Source organism: Kogia breviceps, chromosome 3 (assembly GCF_026419965.1).
Source record: "Kogia breviceps isolate mKogBre1 chromosome 3, mKogBre1 haplotype 1, whole genome shotgun sequence".
Classification (NCBI taxonomy): Eukaryota; Metazoa; Chordata; class Mammalia; order Artiodactyla; family Physeteridae; genus Kogia; species Kogia breviceps.
This window is the reverse complement of record NC_081312.1, coordinates 152079912-152099385: the sequence shown is the minus strand read 5'-3', so window position 1 is coordinate 152099385 and position 19474 is coordinate 152079912. Positions and strand designations below refer to the sequence as shown.

The 19474-nt window shown below is 43.4% G+C and overlaps 1 protein-coding gene and 1 long non-coding RNA gene across 5 annotated transcripts in view; one reads left to right on the top strand and one right to left on the bottom strand.

Moving 5' to 3' along the window:
• Positions 1 to 2829: 2829 nt before the first annotated feature.
• PDE8A (phosphodiesterase 8A) overlaps positions 2830 to 19474 on the bottom strand; it is a 143875-nt gene continuing 127230 nt past the window's right edge. For all 3 annotated transcript variants that reach the window (XM_067029979.1, XM_059057286.2, XM_059057283.2), the window contains 5 exons: positions 16254 to 16471; positions 14619 to 14751; positions 11855 to 12022; positions 5754 to 5883; positions 2830 to 4652 (listed from right to left, as the gene is read on the bottom strand). In XM_067029979.1, coding sequence (XP_066886080.1) covers positions 4546 to 4652; positions 5754 to 5883; positions 11855 to 12022; positions 14619 to 14751; positions 16254 to 16471 — 756 coding nt within the window. In that variant the 3' untranslated portion in view covers positions 2830 to 4545. The remainder of the gene's footprint in view (positions 4653 to 5753; positions 5884 to 11854; positions 12023 to 14618; positions 14752 to 16253; positions 16472 to 19474) is intronic.
• Positions 4235 to 18145, top strand: LOC136793847 (uncharacterized). Of its 2 annotated transcripts, none has more exons than XR_010839842.1 (7): positions 4235 to 6142; positions 6518 to 6603; positions 7181 to 7459; positions 8210 to 8387; positions 12709 to 13207; positions 13307 to 13442; positions 16924 to 18145. It is a non-coding gene; the product is annotated as an uncharacterized lncRNA (long non-coding RNA). The 2 variants fall into 2 exon arrangements; XR_010839843.1 differs by lacking the exon at positions 16924 to 18145 and adding an exon at positions 14245 to 14834.

Genomic DNA, 19474 nt, shown 5'->3' with positions numbered 1-19474 from the left:
CTCTTAGAACTGCTTTTGCTGTATCCCATAGGCTTTGGGTGGTTGTGTCTCCATTTTCATTTGTTTCTAAGTATTTTTTGATTTCCTCTTTGATTTCTTCAGTGATCACTTCGTTATTAAGTAGTGTATTGTTTAGCCTCCATGTGTTTGTATTTTTTACAGATCTTTTCCTGTAATTGATATCTAGTCTCAGCGTTGTGGTCAGAAAAGATACTTGATACGATTTCAATTTTCTTAAATTTGCCAAGGCTAGATTTGTGACCCAAGATTTGATCTATCCTGGAGAATGTTCCATGGGCACTTGAGAAAAATGTGTATTCTGTTGTTTTTGGATGGAATGTCCTATAAATATCAAGTAAATCCATCTTGTATAATGTTTCATTTAAAGCTTGTGTTTCCTTATTTATTTTCATTTTGGATGATCTGTCCATTGGTGACAGGGGGGTGTTAAAGTCCCCTACTATGATTGTGTTACTGTTGATTTCCCCTTTTATGGCTGTTAGTATTTGCCTTATGTATTGAGGTGCGCCTATGTTGGGTGCATAAATATTTACAATTGTTATATCTTCTTCATGGATCGATCCCTTGATCATTATATAGTGTCCTTCTTTGTCTCTTGTAATAGTTTTTATTTTAAAGTCTATTTTGTCTGATATGAGAATTGCTACGCCAGCTTTCTTCTGATTTCCATTTGCATGAAATATCTTTTTCCATCCCCTCACTTTCAGCCTGTAAGTGTCCCTAGGTCTGAAGTGGGTCTCTTGTAGACAGCATATATATGGGTCCTGTTTTTGTATCCATTCAGCCAGTCTGTGTCTTTTGGTGGGAGCATTTAATCCATTTACATTTAAGGTAATTATTGATATGTGCGTTCCTATTACCATTTACTTAATTGTTTCAGGTTGTTCTTGTAGGTCTTTTCCTTCTCTTATGTTTCTTGCTTAGAGAAGTTCCTTTAGCATTTGTTGTAAAGCTGGTTTGGTGGTGCTGTACTCTCTCAGCTTTTGCTTGTCTGTAAAGGTTTTAATTTCTCCATCAAATCTGAATGAGATCCTTGCTGGGTAGAGTAATCTTGGTTGTAGGTTTTTTTCCTTCATCACTTTAAATATGTCCTGCCACTCCCTTCTGGCTTGTAGAGTTTCTGCTGAAAGATCAGATGTTAGCCTTATGGGGATTCCCTTGTGTGTTATTTGTTGTTTTTCCCTTGCTGCTTTTAATATGTTTTCTTTGTATTTAATTTTTGACAGTTTGATTATTATGTGTCTCGGCATGTTTATCCTTGGGTTTATCCTGTATGGGACTCTCTGTGCTTCCTGGACTTGGTTGACTATTTCCTTTCCTATATTAGGGAAGTTTTCAACTATAATCTCTTCAAATATTTTCTCAGTCCCTTTCTTTTTCTCTTCTTCTTCTGGGACCCCTATGATTCAAATGTTGGTGCGTTTAATATTGTCCCAGAGATCTCTGAGACTGTCCTCAGTTCTTTTCATTCTTTTTTCTTTCTTCTGCTCTGCAGTAGTTATTTCCACTATTTTATCTTCCAGGTCACTTATCCGTCCTTCTGCCTCAGTTATTCTGCTATTGATCCCATCTAGAGTATTTTTCATTTCATTTATTGTGTTGCTCATCGTTACTTGCTTCCTCTTTATTTCTTCTAGGTCCTTGTTAACTGTTTCTTGCAATTTGTCTATTCTATTTCCAAGATTTTGCATCATCTTCACCATCATTATTCTAAATTCTCTTTCAGGTAGATTGGCTATTACCTCTTCATCTGTTAGGTCTGGTGTGTTTTTATCTTGTTCCTTCATCTGCTGTGTGTTTTTCTGTCTTCTCATTTTGCTTATCTTACTGTGTTTGGGGTCTCCCTTTTGCAGGCTGCAGGTTCGCATTTCTATCTATTTTTGGTGGCTGTCCCCAGTGGCTGAGGTTGGTTCAGTGGGTTGAGCAGGTTTCCTGGTTGGGGGGACCAGTTCCCCTGTTCTGGTGGATGAGGCTGGATCCCGTCTCCCTGGTGGGCAGGTCCACGTCTGGTGGCGTGTATGGGGATGTCGGTAGCCTTACTGTGATTCTAGGCAGCCTCTCTGCTAATGGATGGGGCTGTAGACCTGTCTCGCTCTTTGTTGGGTATAGGGTGTCCAGCACTGTTCGTTGCTGGTCCTTGAGTGAATCTGGGTCTTGGTGTTGAGATGGAGATCTCTGGGAGATTTTCGCCGTTTGATATTACGTGGAGCTGAGAGGTCTCTTGTGGACCAGTGTCCTGAGGTTAGTTCTCCCACCTCAGAGACACAGCCTTGACACCTGGCTGGAGTGCCAAGAGCCTTTAATCCACACGGCTGAGGTCTGAGGTCTGAGGTCTTCTGCCAGCGTTCGGTGGGTGTTCTATAGGAGAAGTTCCATGTGTAGATGTATTTCTGATGTATCTGTGAGGAGGAAGGTGATCCCCGCGTCTTACTCTTCCGCCATCTTCTCGCTCCCTACTAATTCTTTAGTTATGTCTGGTTTTCTGTTAAACCTGTACAGAAATTTTCCTTTAAAAAAAAACACGTTTATTTATATATTTATTTGGCTGTGCCGGTCTTAGGTGCAGCATGAGGGATCTTTTAGTTGTGGCATGCGGGATCTTTAGTTGTGGCCTGTGGCTCTTAGTTGTGGTATGCATGGGGGATCTAGCTCCCTGATCAGGGATGGAACCCCGGCCCCCTGCATTGGGAGAGTGGAGTCTTAGCCACTGGACCACCAGGGAAGTCCCTCCATTTGTTTTGATGACTGTATCCTTCATACTTAGAATGTCTCCTTGGTTCTTTTTCAAATCTTTTTTTTTTTTTTCTTCAAAACTACTTTGGTTTACCTTATGGTTTCTATTGCTTCTTGTACCTCTTCAAACATGTTAAGATACTTATCTTAAAGTCTCCTTCTGATTTTTCTGTCTCTACCTCATGATGGTTGAGTTCCTTGTGGGATCATTTCCTTTTCTTTCCTGGTACCTAGAGGAGTGGAGAGGGCTTTCTTCCCACATCAGTCCACAGTTATCAACTTAGGTCACATGTCTCCACACAGGAAAAAGGGGCCTTTGTTTCTTTAGACAAAGAGACCCCTGAGGGGCTGGCCCTGTGAGACCTCCAGAGTGCCCTGACATCTCTGGGCATCAGGTACCCAGGACCCATCCCTGAGAGCCCCTCCAGGGTGCATCTCTCTGAATGGGTACCAACTGGTGAATTAATTAAGGTATTTCTGAGAATTTGTCAACATATTCACCAGGCCCTTTGGGACCCTGAAAAAGTCATTTAACTATTCATCTTTTCTGTAAAATAAAGGTATCTTCTTTATTTACAGGGAGAAAAAAAAGTATTTTAAGTAGTATAAAACTTAAAAGAAAAGGTGGCACATGTTGTCTTAAAAACAAATAGTTTAATTTCTTTTATCTGGAACAAAAAAACATACAAGTTTAAAAGGAAACGGCAAGCACTTTGACATGTCATCGTGTGTCATTTTTTATGGTACTACTTTTGTTCAAAATGTGAAGATACAGAACCTTTATAAATTTCAGGAAGCAAAATGCAGATGAAAACAGATTGGTTATAAAATGTCAATTCACTAAATAGTGCATTTTCCCTGTTTTTATGGAGAATATTTCATAGAAACACTGTATAAAATAAGGCAGACTTTTGGAAATTCAATTATAAAATTTTAGGAAAAAAGTATGAAGTCCTAGTTTCTTTCACTTTGGGGAGTCACCTGCAGAGCCCGTCAGACAACTAGAGCAGTTTCTGAGCTCTGGTTGCTGTACAGGAGCCCTTCTCGTTGAATGCTTCTAGAATCAGACCCACCCACAAAACAGCTTTTCCCAATTAGCATCAATCGGAAAAGTTTAACAAACACAAATATTTCTATAGTGCAGTAAAAATGTGTCATTTTATATTTTAATTTTGCATTATGAAAATGTCTACACGAAGTAATACATATTTAATGAATATGAATCATGTAAATTTGGTTATGGCATTTAAAGTTGGTTTTGGCTTTGAAGTATTTTTCAATTCATAGAAAATATTGAACTAATAAAATAAATAAAACATTTTAATAACTGATAATCAACTTAAAAATTTCTTTGCATTTTCTGTTCAGTTTTAAAAGAGAAGTCATTGCACCTTCTATGATGTGAAAAAAGATCCGATTGCCATTAGCTGTTCTTAAGTGCTGAACATAACTGAGAGAAACTGCAACAAGACACTGTCACTGGCAGGAAATCCATCACCGTCCTTTGCGGGGGCAGTCCCGAGCTCATGTTTTAATGGATGCGAATGCAAACCATGGTTCTCACGTGACTTTCTGAAGAGCCCCCGCAGCAGGCCCAGGTACCTTGAGTGGACTAAGTCTCACTTTATGGCAATGGCATCAGATGGTGGCTACAGAAGGTTGCCGACGTCCCTGTGTGCTCTTACAGGCTCTGCAGACCGGGGGATGAAAGGACCAAGGAACTCTGACTGCCCTCAGGAATCCCAAGTGACTGGAGGGGCACAGCGTCAGGGCCCCAGGCAGTGTTGCCCACTATTCAGGAGGTGGGCGGAGGCTCCGTAGCTTCATTTTGTCCAGTCCCTTCCAGTATTTAAAATTGTTGTCAAGATGCTGCATTAACTCAGGCAGGTCTACAAAGGCTGGAGAAAAAAGATGGCACTGTGATACCCTTTCACAGCCTCAGTAAATTTAAGCTTCGAGGCTTTCTAAGGAGAGAGTATTTTACGGAAGAGGGGCAGATAGGAGTAGACAACTGCACAGTGCTCAGCCGAAACAGCAAACCCAGCGGCCGGAATGAACTAAAGCCAAGTCCTATGCTCAGTGCCAGCAGCTCCTCTGTAACCACCTGGTAAGCTGACAACTGGTAGATGAAGCGGAAGGGGGACTCATCTGCATACTCACCATTTGATCAGCACCTTTGGGCCCAGGGTGCCAGGAGCCAGGCCCTAGGCCCTGACCGGCTCTCCTGGGTGTGTCTCCCTGTTCTGCCCCCACCTCATCCCCCCACCCCTGCTCTTTATACCATCATCTTCCACCTGCAGTACATCCCCTAGGGCATGAGTGGGGGGCAAGTCATTTTATTACATACAAAGAAAATCGGACCAGGAGGGGCCATGAATCTGGACTCAGGGAGCTGCGGAGCCTGCCGTCTGGCCCCAAAGCTGCAGCTCTTCCCAACGTCTGAGTCCTCTTCCCCCACCTCCCAGCACCCTGAGATGGGGGTTCGTCTCCTGCCCATGGATCTGGACAGGGAGTATCAGTGGGGCCCCTTCCCTGAGAGTCCTTTACGTGACAGGCTCCTGCATGCACTTGAGGTTAAAGAAGAGGGACCTGTACCTGTCAGAGACCAGCCTGCTCTCGGGTCGGCTACCACGTTGAGGCAGGAGAAGCTGGGGGAGGAGATGGCAAAAGGGCTCCCACAGAACGATGTGGGGTTTGGAGTCAACGTAAGTGTTTCTGAATCCTGGGCTCTCCACCACCGGCTGTGCAGCCCCAAGTTCAATCCTCTCATCTATGAAACTGGCACAACAACATCTAGCCCCTGGGGCCAGCGGCAGTTGAGGAGGAAGAGTACAGAGAGCACCCCGCCCTCACGGCCCTCGGTGTCAGCTCACTGCTTCTCCTCAGCCCTTCTTCAAAGTCTGAGCCCCCAAACATATTCTACAGTCAAAAACTACACTATGCACTACTTAATATGCAGTTCCCCGTTACTGAGGGAAATATGCTCAAAGCGTTCTTACCATCCCAAGCAGCAAACATGTCTGTGATGAAGTAGTCAATGAAAGAGATCTGGGATTTGGGGATGCTGCAGGTATTTCTGTCAAAAACTGGCATCACCACAGGCAAGTCCTGTCGCTTCTCTTCATCAGTCTGCAAAGCAGAAAATGCCAGAATTACAAGACTCCAGTATCTGGCTCCACTCCCCGTCAGGAGCAACCCCTCTGCCAAAAGCCTCTCCCGGCAGCCCAGAGTGCCCGTGGGGAGAAGTCGATCACAGCACCAGCCAACAACCCGGATCTGCCACTACAGACCACGTTGTCCCCGATGGGGACTGCTCTATGCCAGGGGCACCAAGGACACCCCAACCCACATTTTCAACACCTGGAAACCTCTTGCTGAAGCTCCTGAGGTACGATTGCAAATGGTACCTGCAGTGCATGAGCACACTAGTCAGCTCAGCCATCCTCCCACCCGGCAGGCATTTCAAGGGCCTGATCCAGGGCTGCAATGGTGAGTGAGAAAGAGCCCCCTTCACAGAGAAGGGACAAGTGGCTGCTTCTCATCTTGGGCCAAATTATTTTATCTGAAAAAGTTCTGAACATGCTTGAGGTAAAAAAGAGCTCTGGGATGAGTTTTTTTATGTACTTTGATAGACGCTTCCAGAACATCTTCAGGATTCCAGAAAGATTTGTAAAAAACTGAAAATATAATTAAGATCCTGGGGGGGAAAGGCAAGTATATCTTGAAAGATATAAAGGAGTTTCTTGTTCTTTTTATTCCTAAGGTTGCTTTCATCAAACGGTCCTGGAGAAAAGGATGACGGGATGCCTGGAGGGTGACGATGAAGTAGGAGGTCCTTCCTGGAATGAGGTGGGAACTCAGAGGTTTGAGGGTGCGATTAGAATTACCGAGAGGTCCCTGCTGGAGCAGGCAACCAGGGCTGAGAGTTAAGCAGACGGTTACGAGAGGGGCAGGATGAGGGGGACTGAGTGTAGGACCAATTAAGGCAGGGGCAGGCCTGGCTAGAAGTGCTGGAGCCATCCTCTAGCTCTGGAAGGCAGAGCTGTCCTCAGGGGCACCTGGATCATTGTTCCTGATGGTCCAGGCAGGCTGCCCTGTTGGGCCAGGCATAGTGAGAAGATGACAGAAGGGGTGGTGGATCCTGGGACGAGATAACTTTTTGACCAGTCATGGCCTCTGGAGGGGCCTGTCAGTGAGAGCAAGAGCTGAGGACAGGAGGTATGTGGTGTGCTCGGCCATCTGCCAGAAGCCTGACTCTGGTGGCTGAGCTCTGTGGGCCATCTGGGGCTGTGGGAGAGTGGAGGACATTTCTTGAGTGGCCAACACTGGGACAAGAATTCAGGGGTTCAGTGGGACCAAAAGAAAACCTACTCCTGGGGCTGGGAGCCTGTCCCTTCAACTCTTACCCCTGGAACTGTTCCCACAGGGCAAACTGGGCCAGTCCCCCTTGTTGTTCTTGACAACCGGCCAGGAGCTGCCTCCCCTGTTCCATTCCACTTGTATTCTGCTGTCTTTGCCGAGGCCTGGCAATCACCAGCAGGGCTGCAGGGACTGGTTAGAAGTCACCTTGCCCTGCACAGAGGTGGATCCGAGGCCTGAGCCACTGGAAGAACTAGGCCCCAAAGCTAACGGCAGGTGACTTTCCCTGGAAGTGACAGTGACTCACTACAGCTCTCAACATGGAATCTCCACTTGAGGGCAGCAGGTAACCTTTGGGGGTTTTCCTAGGAGGGACTGTACCTAGCACCGTGCTGCAGAGATGTACTTATGCTAGGTGGGTGTTGAGGGTGCTGGGGACAGGGCTAAGAAAGAGGCCTGTGCTCCCTGTGTTCAGGTGGATGGTGCTAGACTATGGGTCAGGGCAGAAGCCAGTAGTAAGAGTCGCTGCTGCTCCAGGCCAGGGAGCCCTGAGAGGCAGGGCAGAGACTATCTACACCAGTTGTCCGGCCAGGAGCACACTCCAGGAGGTGTGGAAGGTAGGGTGAGGGTGCTCTGGGAGGAGACTAAGTAGGGAATATTGACAAGTCTTGGCCTCTGCTGGCTGGTGAAGCCTCTGCTGTTAGGCCACAGGCTGGCAGCCCCGTCCCCCAGTGCTGTTGCAGAAAATTGCAGGGTTAGCTCTATGTGAGTCTCTGCCCTGGTGTGTATGGGAAGGGGCCGAGGGTGCCGGAATAGCCTCAGGTTCACAGCCCACTGGCCTGTCTGGCTCAGAGAGCAGTACCACAGGGTGGGTGCTCTCCTGGCACTCCCCCCTGGTCATGCTGGATAATGAACCAGCTCTCTTGGAAAAGCCATAGCAGAGGCTCACTGAGCTCAGCAGTTCATGGCTCCAGAGGCTTTTCTGTCGGTGCTGCACTCCAGGCCTACCCTCCCCTCCACATGGAAGCAGCTGACTTGTTGAAGGTCAATGAAAACGCTCATGCCTGTATTTCTTCTCTTTGGCCCAATGTGACAGGTATATGGAGCATCTCAGGCCCTTATTTTCTTTTGAAGACCACTGTTTGCCAATGAGGTCCTCTGTGCCCATGCCCCACTTCTAGGCCACCAATGAGTTCTCCATGCCTGGGTGACAGTCAAAGATGCTACAAGTAACCACGTGAATCTCCAATCAAGAAAAAGTCGTATTCAAAATGGTAGGAAGTGTCATGGTATTTTTACTCACCCTTGCCCCACTCCTCCCTAGCAGTCTTGGTCCGGATGAGACAGCAGCCCAGCTCTCAACTGTTTAAATCGAACTGGAAGGAGTGTAGAGCTGACCTTATTTGCAACATTCCAACCTGTCTGGAGTTTGTCTAAAGGACTAGCCTCTATTTCACCTAATCCAGCTCAGGTGGAAAAGCAATGGTTACTGCCTGGGAAAGCTGCATGGAGATGACAGACACACAGATGCCTGGGGTAAGAGATTACAGGTGGAGACAAACAAATGCACCATTTAAGGCCCCAAGGAAAAGCCTCTTGGGGAAACTAAGATATTCAAAAGCAGCTATATATAGAGGGGTGTCTTGGGCAAGACATTGCTCAGAAGAGACCTGAGGAGACCGTAAACTTTCATGTTGGGCTAATCCCAAGACTCAGAGCATGCCCAGATTAGCGAAAGACTTTCCTGACACAGAGCCAAAGTGCAAAGACTGGGAGAGGTGGCTGTTTTTTCAAATGTCCAATTTTCAGCAACAACAAAAATCACAAGCCCAAAGAAACAGAAAAACATAACCCATTCAAAAAGAAAATAAATTGGCAGAAACCATCCCTAAAGAGGTACCCGCAATGATTAAAGACTTTAAAACAACTATCTTAAATATGCACTAGTGCTAAAAGAAAACATGGACTAAATGTTAAAGGAAATCAGGAAAATGATATATAAACAAAATGAGAGTATCAATAAAGAGACAGAAATTATAAAGAAGAGCCGAATAACAATTATGGAGCTGAAAAACACAAAAAGTGAATTGAAAAATTCACTAGAGGGGTTCAACAGCAGATCTGAGCAGGCAGAAGAATCAATAAAAATTTGAAGATAGGACATTTGAAATTATCAAGTCTGAAGAGGAGAAAGAAAAAGAAATAAAAGTGACAAGACCCTAAGTAATTTACAGGACAACCTCAAACAGACAAATACATGCATTATCAGAGTGTAGGAAAGAGAAAAGAGAGGAAAAAAAAAAAGCAGAGATTATTTGAAGACATAATAGCCCACTTGGCATATACCCAGAGAAAACCATAATTCAAAAAGACACATGCACCCCAATGTTCACTGCAGCACTATTTACAATAGCCAGGTCATGGAAGCAACCTAAATGCCCACTGACAGACAAATGAATAAAGAAGATGTGGTACATATAAACAATGGAATATTACTCAGCCATAAAAAGGAACGAAATTGGGTCATTTGCAGAGACGTGGATGGACCTAGAGACTGCCGTACAGAGTGAAGTAAGTCAGAAAGAGAAAAACAAATATCATATATTAACACATATATGTGGAATCTAGAAAAATGGTAGATGAACCAGTTTGCAAGGCAGAAATGGAGACACATGTTGAGAACAAATGTATGGATACCAAGGGGGGAAAGCGGGGGCGTGGATGGTGGTGGGGGGATGAACTGGGAGATTGGGATTGACAATTTATACACCAATATGTATAAATTAGATAACTAATAAGAACCTGCTTTATAAAAAAAATTCAAAAAAAGAGGAAGAAATAATAGCCTGTAACTGCCCTAACTTGAAGAAAAACAAAAATCTACAGATCCAAGAAGGTAAACAACTCCAAGTAGGATAAACCCCAAAACAACCATATTGAAACACATTATAACCAAACTGTCAAAAGCCAAGACAAAGTGAGAATCTTGAAAGCAGCAAGAGGAAAGTGACTCATCACATACACACGAGAAGACAGTCTCAATAAGATGATTGGCTGATTTCTCAGCAGAAACCTTGGAGGCCAGTGGGCACTGGGAAAATTACATAAGGGGCTAAAAGAAAAAAACCTGTCAACCCAGAATTCTATATCTGGCAGAACTGTCCTTCAAAAATGAGGAAGAAATGAAGACATTCCCAGATAAACAAAAGCAGAGAAAATTCATTACCACTAGATCTAGCCTACAAGAAATGATAAAAGGAGTCTTTTCAGGTTGAAGTGAAAGGAAGCTAGGTGGCAACTTAAAGTTGTATAAAGATATAAAGATCTCCAGTAAAGGTAAATACATAAGCACATATGAAAAAGAGTATTACTGCAATTTTGGCTTGAAATTCCACTTTTTATTTTCTACAGGATTTAAAAGACAAGTGCATAAAAATTACAAATCTGTGTTAATAGGCACACAATATGTAAGCACATTATTTGTGACATCAAGAACAAAGTGGGGGACCTTCCTTGGTGCCACAATAGTTAAAAATCTGCCTGCCAATGCAGGGGGCATGGGTTCGAGCCCTGGTCTGGGAAGATCCCACATGCCGTGGAGCAACTAAGTCTGTGTGCCACAACTACTGAGCCTGCACTCTAAAGCCCTTAAGCCACAACTACTGAACCTGTGTGCCACAACTACTGAAGCCCACGCACCTAGAGCCCATGCTCTGCAACGAGAAGCCACCGCAATGAGAAGACCACACACCACAATGAAGAGTAGCCCCCGCTCGCTGCAACTAGAGAAAGCCTGTGCCCAGCAACGAAAACCCAATGCAGCCAAAAAATAAAGAAATTTATTTTTAAAAAAAGAAAGTGGGGTGGAGAAACAGAGTTGTATAGGAGTTTGTGTATACAACTGAAATATAGGTTGGTATCAACTTAAACTGCTAGAACTTCAGGATGTTATAATGTAATTTCTATGGTAACTGTAAAAAAAGTTACCCATAGAATATCTGCAAAGGAAATGAGAAGTGGATCAAACATGATGCCACAAAAAAAAATCAAACACAAAGGTGATAATGGAAAAAATGAGGGACAAAAAAGCTATAAGACATGCATAAGACAAAGTGGCAAAAGTATGTCCTTCTCTGTCAGTAATTATTTTAAATGTAAATGGATTAAACTCCCCAATCTAAAGGCACAGCTGGCAGAATGGATAAAAACACATGATCCAACTATATTTTGTCTACAAAAACTCACTTACATTAGATACCAGGACATAGGTTGAAAGTGAAAGGATGGAAAAAGATATTCCATGCAGATAACCAAAAGAAAGCTGAGGTGGCTTTGGTAATATCAGACAAAAAAGACTAAGTCAAAAATGGTTCCAAGAGACAAAGGACATTATTAATAAATGGATCAGTTCACCAAGAAGATTTAACAATTATAAGCACATATGCACCGAACAATTGGAGTTCCAAAATACATGAAGAAAACATTGACAGAATTGAAGGGAGAAACAGACACTTCTACAATAATAGTTGGAGACTTCAGCAACACAAAATAAAATAAAATACATTTTCAGACAAGGGAAGACGAATAGAACTATAACCAGTAAGCCTGTAATACAGGCAATGTTCTTCACGGACAGAATTTCATTTAGAACTCTACTTCCTAGTTTTAAGTCAGTTACTATTTATGGTCCTTATGGTGTTTCTCTCTCTTTTACTTAAGAAATTAAGAAGCTGCATCTTACCTGAGAAAAATATTCTTCTGAGATACGTGCAGCCCACTCAATGCACTGCTCCAGGGGTCGGCAGGGATTGGACACATCAGCACACTTAATCAGCATTCGTTTGATCAAACTGCGGTTGTCTGGAGTTCTGAGCATAGTGATTATGGCTTCTTGATTTTTATCAGTTTCCTAAAACATGAGTGGAATTCAAAACAATCAAAATGGGTCCCCAGGTACCAAGCTGTTTTACTCCTGTGGTCCCACTGTAACCACAATAAGGCACTGCTCAGGATCGACAAGTTAGGATCTCACAAAACAGTGCTGAGGATACTCTGCAGATTGAGCTTGGCCCCTTACTCTACAAACGGGAAAACCAAGGCCTACTGAGATTCCAGCAGGACCCAGAAGTAGAGGGTAGCACTGGAGGTTGGCATATCTGCCTTTCCTCTTCCTTTTTGGCTCTTCCTCTCATTCTATTTCTCACAGTTACCTTTTCTTTCTGTTCTATTATGTCTATCATGCTTCTTTGGTAAGCACTCAAAGACTGGCTTTTATCTTTTATTATATTCACTAAAAAACAGAGTGAACCGAAAAATAAAAGATTTCTCTGCCCTCATAACAAAGCATCTTGTCTACCAGGGGCTCTGCTTCTCACACGCCAATCTCCAATCACCTAGCTTTGTGAGAGGTATGATCTTGGGAACTAGCTGTCCGTGTACCAAGACTGTGTCAGATATAGTGATACTTCCTAAACATTGCCCTAACATTTTATGGTGTACAGAGGACTTAGTCATTCTCTTTTGGTCTGCACTCACAAAAAGGTCCTGTGTGTGGTAGGCATGAAAATCAGTATTATTTACTATTACATTTTACAGATGAGAACACTGGGACTCTGAGAGGTGAAGAAACTTCTCCAAAGCTACCCAGCTGAGCCAGGATAAGAACCTAAGTTCTACCTTTAGTCCTGGATTCTGTCTATTCACAGTACCGCATGCTATTTGATTTACAAGGAACCCCTCTGGATATGGAATCTCAATCCATGGTGTGACGGACTCTCTGCTCATTGGCCCCCGAAGTAAATTCAGATTGGAAGAGGGCGTACTGGGGCAAAGAACATGGTAAAAGACATGAGCGAGCATCTCCTCATTCTGATTCTGTGCCCGTCAGGCAACTTTCCAAAGGAGTCAGTCATGTGATTTCTGAGTAGTCGCAGTAGTCTAAGAAGGCCTGATGATCCTATCTCAGCGGGAAAAGATCTACCATCAAGATGGGTAGGAGGCATCCTGCGCCTAGGCTGCCTAGTCTCCTGGAAAGTGCCAGAGGGGACAGTGGGAGTGTCCTCAGTAGTTCTCCTTGTTTCCCACTGCCAACCAGGTTTGTGCTGACCCTTCTCTCTTCAGGTGTGTGACTACAGTGCTGCCAGCTGGAAACTATTTTCTTTCATGATATTTTGTCCCTGCTCTGACCCACTAGATACTGATTTCCAGTCTCTCAGAAGTAACTCCAAGTACCGACAACAGAGATGAGAAACGTGACTGTCAAGTGGAATGGAAGACTCAGCTAAGTCTGGGAACTTCCCAGAATAGATGGAGGAAACCAAGTCTATGAGGTATGTGGTTTCTTTCTGTGGGAATGGGGTCAGCCAGGAGCAGTAGCCCAGGCAATAACCAGCCCTCTCCAGAATGGCAGGGCATGAGTCAATAAAAGAGGCTGGTGTGGGTGCCTCTGCTCTGGAAGTCCTTGGAAAGGGAGTGAAGTCAAAGGCAGACTGACAAACTGGAGAACAGGGAAGGGTAAAGGGAGCAGAGTTCTCAACAGGTTTCAAATCAGGTGAAACAGGAACAATTGTGAAGGGTAATAAGCTACAAAGCCAGGGATAGTCAAAAGCCATGGATGGCCTAACACATGAGTTGCAGAAGTAGAGTTAGAATTCAAGGAGCTGTCATCCTAGCCTGAGGATAAGTCATCCCTATGCATGGTGACAGGCGCTGGGGAGGAGGAATGTGGAAAAGGCTGTGAGCTGGTGTCGAGATGTTCAGTGCACATGGGGTAGGTGGTAGGGCAGGCACATGGGCCTCAAAGGAAGAGGGTTCATGAGAAGAGCATGTTCTCTAGGTGCTGCTCTCACCATGAATCTAGTATAACAGATGCCATGCCCATCCGTCCTATGCCTTAAGATCTATTATGCCCATTCTACAGACAAGGAAATGGTGAAGGAGAACTAGGGTGAGAACTCAGATTGGTCTGCTTCCTCAGCTGTGGTCTCCTGCCTGGGGAAATGTTTAATGTTTTCCTTGCCAGGAAGTTGTTCTAGACTCCATGCCTCAAATCCAAAAATGAGGAGCAATGATAATGTCACCCTTGTGGTCCAAATACAGAATCCTTCCCAACCCCACCCTCCTCTGACACAGACCAACAGAGGACAGCTGCTGCTACCACAGAATATGCACAGCAGGGCGTGGCTGGTGAGAGACCTCATAGGCTCCAACTGACCCCAAAATGCGCAAGAAGAGGGGAATTGTTGAGAAAGGGCACAGGAATGGCTCAGTTTATCTAAAACCTGACCCTCCCTTCAGAGTTTTCATATCTATTTTTGTATATTGTATTTTTTTTTCCTGCCAAGTTTTTGTACTTTAACTTTTTAACCAATGGAAATTAAATTCAGTGAGCCCAATGCGGGGGGTGGGTAATGATAACACTCGTGATATCCTAGGCCCATGCTTCCCCACAACACATAGGAATAAGGGCCCCAAACACAGGATCCCTTTGTAATCAGCTCGCTTACCCCATCTTCCTCTAATGCTGCCAAGGGCTTATTGATGCTGTTGACAAATTTGTTGACGTGCTCAAAGTGCTTTGTCATTTCTGTGGCTAAGACCATGTCGATAATACTCTGGCGCAGCATCCGGTAGTCATTCCTGTTTCAGACAACAAACGAGAGAGGCTGCTGCTGATTACTGATCCAGACCAGACACATGCTCCTAAAAACAAGCTATTATCTAGGACACATGTCCACTGTGGCTAAAATTCTAATGCACTGGAAGTCAGTGGCAGGGTACTTTAAAAGAATGTGGAAGTTAAAGGTTTTACTGCCTAGATTGCTGTCAGCAAGGGGAACCTGAACAGAAGTTAAAATCAGAAGCTTATGGGTAAGACTATAGACACAGTGTTCATGGTGTTGTCATTCTGAAGTAAAAAGCACATAGTTCTTAAGATAAAAAAAGACTGGAATGCAGGAGGGGTAACCAAAGCCAGCTCTCTGAATGAAGATGGAGGTCTGGGTTATGAAGAATGTACCCTACACAGAGGAACCTTGAGACCCAATAATTTTAGTGCCCACAAATGTAGAGGGCAGACCTTCTGAAAGCTGAGAGAATCACAGGGCATACTTTATACCTCTTCCTCCAGCCCTTGTTTTTCTTTAATTACTTTAAAATTTTTATTTTTTGAGGATGGAAATGATACAATTAAAAATTCAAAAGGTACGAAGAGTATAAACTGCAATCTCCATTCAGCCCCAGCTACCCTGCTCTTTTCCCTGGAGACAACCAAAGTCATCAGGGTCTTGTGAATTTTTCCAGAGATAACTGATGTATATACAGGCAACTATGAATAAAACCAACTTTAAGTCCACATATGAAATTCCAAAACATGGCAAAAGGGAGTTTTTTTTTAAATCCCTTAAAAGTTTAAAAGCCTTCCTTAAAAATCCAGATTGGTAAGTGTTCCTCATGACAGATCACTTCTTCCACCTAACAGTTATCAGGCCCCACACTAGACACTGAGGGCTCAGTGAGGAAGAGAAGACATATGACAGTGTGATCTTACAGCCTTAAGAGTCAAACCAGAATCAGGCAAACGAAGGAACTTGGGACTGAATAATTAATGTGAGGGGTCCGGGAAGGCTTCTGCAAAGAAGTGACGTGTGAACAGAGACAATGACGAGACATCTGCTGGGCAAAGTGTAGTCCTCCAGGCAGAGATGTAAGGTGACAGCTTCTCTGGGTCTCTCGAGGTGTCAGCCTTATACTGTCATCTTGGAATGTCAAGACACAAAGGAACTGAACCTTGAAAACATCGTGCTAAGTGAAAGAAGCCAGACACAAACGACACATATTGGGGATGCTTCCATTTATGTGAAAGGTACAGAACTGGCAAATCTATGGAGAGGGAAAGTAGACCTAGAGCTGTGGGAGTTGAGGGGGGAATGGGGAGAGACTGCTAATGAGCTCGAGGTTCTTTTGTGGGGTGATGGAAATGTTCTAAATTTCGATTGTAGTGATGGTCACACAACTCTGAATATACAAAAAACCACTGTACACTTTAAACGGGTGAACTGTAGAGTACATGAATTATATTTTAATATTTTTAAAAAAAAAAAAAGAGAGAGGAAACATACTTTCCAACTCGTTGTTCTTACCTCTCCATGTTTTTAAAGATGTTGCATTTATCATCACCAGTGGTCAGCTGGAAGGCCAAGGCCGCGTGGTGTCTCTCGAGCACAGCAGTGTCGTTATACAGAATGGCCAGCTTGCTCCCAGCATTACACAGGAAGGAGTTGGTTCTCCCGGGGTGGTCCAGGTCATGGACAGTGGCTGCAATGAGGGCAGTGACCTCATCAAGTGGATCTAAAGTTTGCTGAAAACAAGAGATCATTTAAAAATTGGGGCATGGCATTGAAAGCAAGGTAGACTTCTGGGTAGTTTTCTTTCTGCCCTATTACTTTAAGGTAAGGATATTTCGGATTTCTGAGAAAAGCATAATGTTGAGCAAACTCAGTTTTCCTATCTCCACTCAGACACAGTTTCATCTTTGCATGTTTATTAGGAAACATTATCTGATTCTCAGTCTCACACAAGTTAAGGACTTACCAAGACACAGGGTGTCCTCAACACACAGGAGTCACCTCCTCAGAAAGTCTGTCTCTAGACCCATCACAAAAAAACGCCTTTAGTCTGAGATATTGACTTAGAACAACATAAACTAGTGTTACTAAATAAAAGAGAGAAATAATTTAAGTTATGCATCACTTACATTAACTGGAGATTCATCTATAGTTTTCTCCCCCCTTCTGGTGCTATCTTTTTCAGGTTGATTTCAGGGTTTTGTGACTTTGTAAAATGATCTGGACATTTTCCATCTTTTTTAAGACTTTGAAACGGTTTGTGTCACATGGAAAAATTCCTTCAAGGGCTAAAGAACTGAGATTTTTTTGCTACATGGAGCAGGGCCCTAACTGACTGAGTACAATGCTAAGTCCTCAGGGGAGACTGAGAGTTGGACCAAGATAGGAATCAGTCCTACAGCCTAGGACCGACATCATGAGGAACCAGGCTCAGAAACTCTTCGGATAAACCCAAAGATCAGAAGAGACTGGCCTGAGGAAGGGAAGGCCCTGTGATGAGGAATCAGTGACGAACAAACACTGATACATTCCCTACGCTGAAGGAGCTTATGTCCATTCAGTAGCCATGTGGAGGACAGGCTCTTGGTGCTCCAGCCACGCGTCAGGGCTGTGCCTCTGAGGTGGGAGAGCCAACTTCAGGACACTGGTCCACAAGAGACCTCCCAGCTCCATGTAATATCAAATGGCGAAAATCTCCCAGAGATCTCCATCTCAACATCAAGACCCAGCTTCACTCAACGACCAGCAAGCTACAGTGCTGCACACCCTATGCCAAACAACTAGCAAGACAGGAACACGACACAACTCATTAGCAGAGAGGCTGCCTAAAATCATAATAAGGCTACCAACATCCCCAAATACACCACCAGACGTGGACCTGCCCACCAGAAAGACAAGATCCAGCCTCATCCACCAGAACAGAGGCACTAGTCCCCCCAACCAGGAAACCTACTCAACCCACTGAACCAACCTTAGCCACTGGGGACAGCCACCAAAAACAACAAGAACTACGAACCTGCAGCCTGCAAAAAGGAGACCCCAAACACAGTAAGATAAGCAAAATGAGAAGACAGAAAAACACACAGCAGATGAAGGAGCAAGATAAAAAACAACCAGGCCTAACAAATCAATAGGAAATAGGCAGTCTACCTGAAAAAGAATTCAGAATGCTAGTAAAGATGATCCAAAATCTTGGAAACAGAGAAATTGCAAGAAACACTTAACAAGGACCTAGAAGAACTAAAGAGGAAACAAGCAACGATGAACAACGCAATAAATGAAATTAATACTCTAGAAGGGATCAATAGCAGAATACTGAGGCAGAAGAACAGATAAGTGACCTGGAAGATAAAATAGTGGAAATAACTACCGCAGAGCAGAATAAAGAAAAAAGAATGAAAAGAACTGAGGACAGTCTCAGAGACCTCTGGGACAACATTAAATGTACCAACATTCAAATTATAGGGGTCCCAGAAGAAGAAGAGAAAAAGAAAGGGACTGAGAAAATATTTGAAGAGATTATAGTTGAAAATTTCCCTACTATGGGAAAGGAAATAGTTAATCAAGTCCAGGAAGCACAGAGAGTCCCATACAGGATAAATCCAAGGAGAAACACGCCAAGACACATATTAATCAAACTATCAAAAATTAAATACAAAGAACACATATTAAAAGCAGCAAGGGAAAAACAACAAATAACACAAAAGGGAATCCCCATAAGGTTAACATCTGATCTTTCAACAGAAATTCTACAAGCCAGAAGGGAGTGGCAGGACATATTTAAAGTGATGAAGGAGAAAAACCTACAACCAAGATTACTCTACCCAGCAAGGATCTCATTCAGATTTGATGGAGAAATTAAAACCTTTACAGACTAGCAAAAGCTGAGAGAGTTCAGTACCACCAAACAAGCTTTACAACAAATGCTAAAGGAATTTCTCTAGGCAAGAAACACAAGAGAAGGAAAAGACCTACAATAACAACCCGAAACAATTAAGAAAATGGGAATAGGAGCATATATACTGATAATTACCTTAAATGTAAATGGATTAAATGCTCCCACCAAAAGACACAGACTGGCTGAATGGATACAAAAACAAGACCTGTATATATGCTGTCTACAAGAGACCCACTTCAGACCTAGGGACACATACAGACTGAAAGTGAGGGGATGGAAAAATATATTCCATGCAAATGGAAATCAGAAGAAAGCTGGAGTAGCAATTCTCATGTCAGACAGAATAGACTTTAAAATAAAGACTATTACAAGAGACAAAGGACACTACATAATGATCAAGGGGTCGATCCAAGAAGAAGATATAACAATTGTAAATATTTATGCACCCAACATAGGAGCACCTCAATACATAAGGCAAATATTAACAGTCATAAAAGGGGGAATCGACAGTAACACAATTATGGTAGGGGACTTTAACACCCCACTTTCACCAATGGACAGATCATCCAAAATGAAAATAAATAAGGAAACACAAGCTTTAAATGAAACATTATACAAGATGGATTTACTTGATATTTATAGGACATTCCATCCAAAAACAACAGAATACACATTTTTCTCAAGTGCCCATGGAACATTCTCCAGGATAGATCATATCTTGGGTCACAAATCTAGCCTTGGCAAATTTAAGAAAATTGAAATCGTATCAAGTATCTTTTCTGACCACAACGCTATGAGACTAGATATCAATTACAGGAAAAGATCTGTAAAAAATACA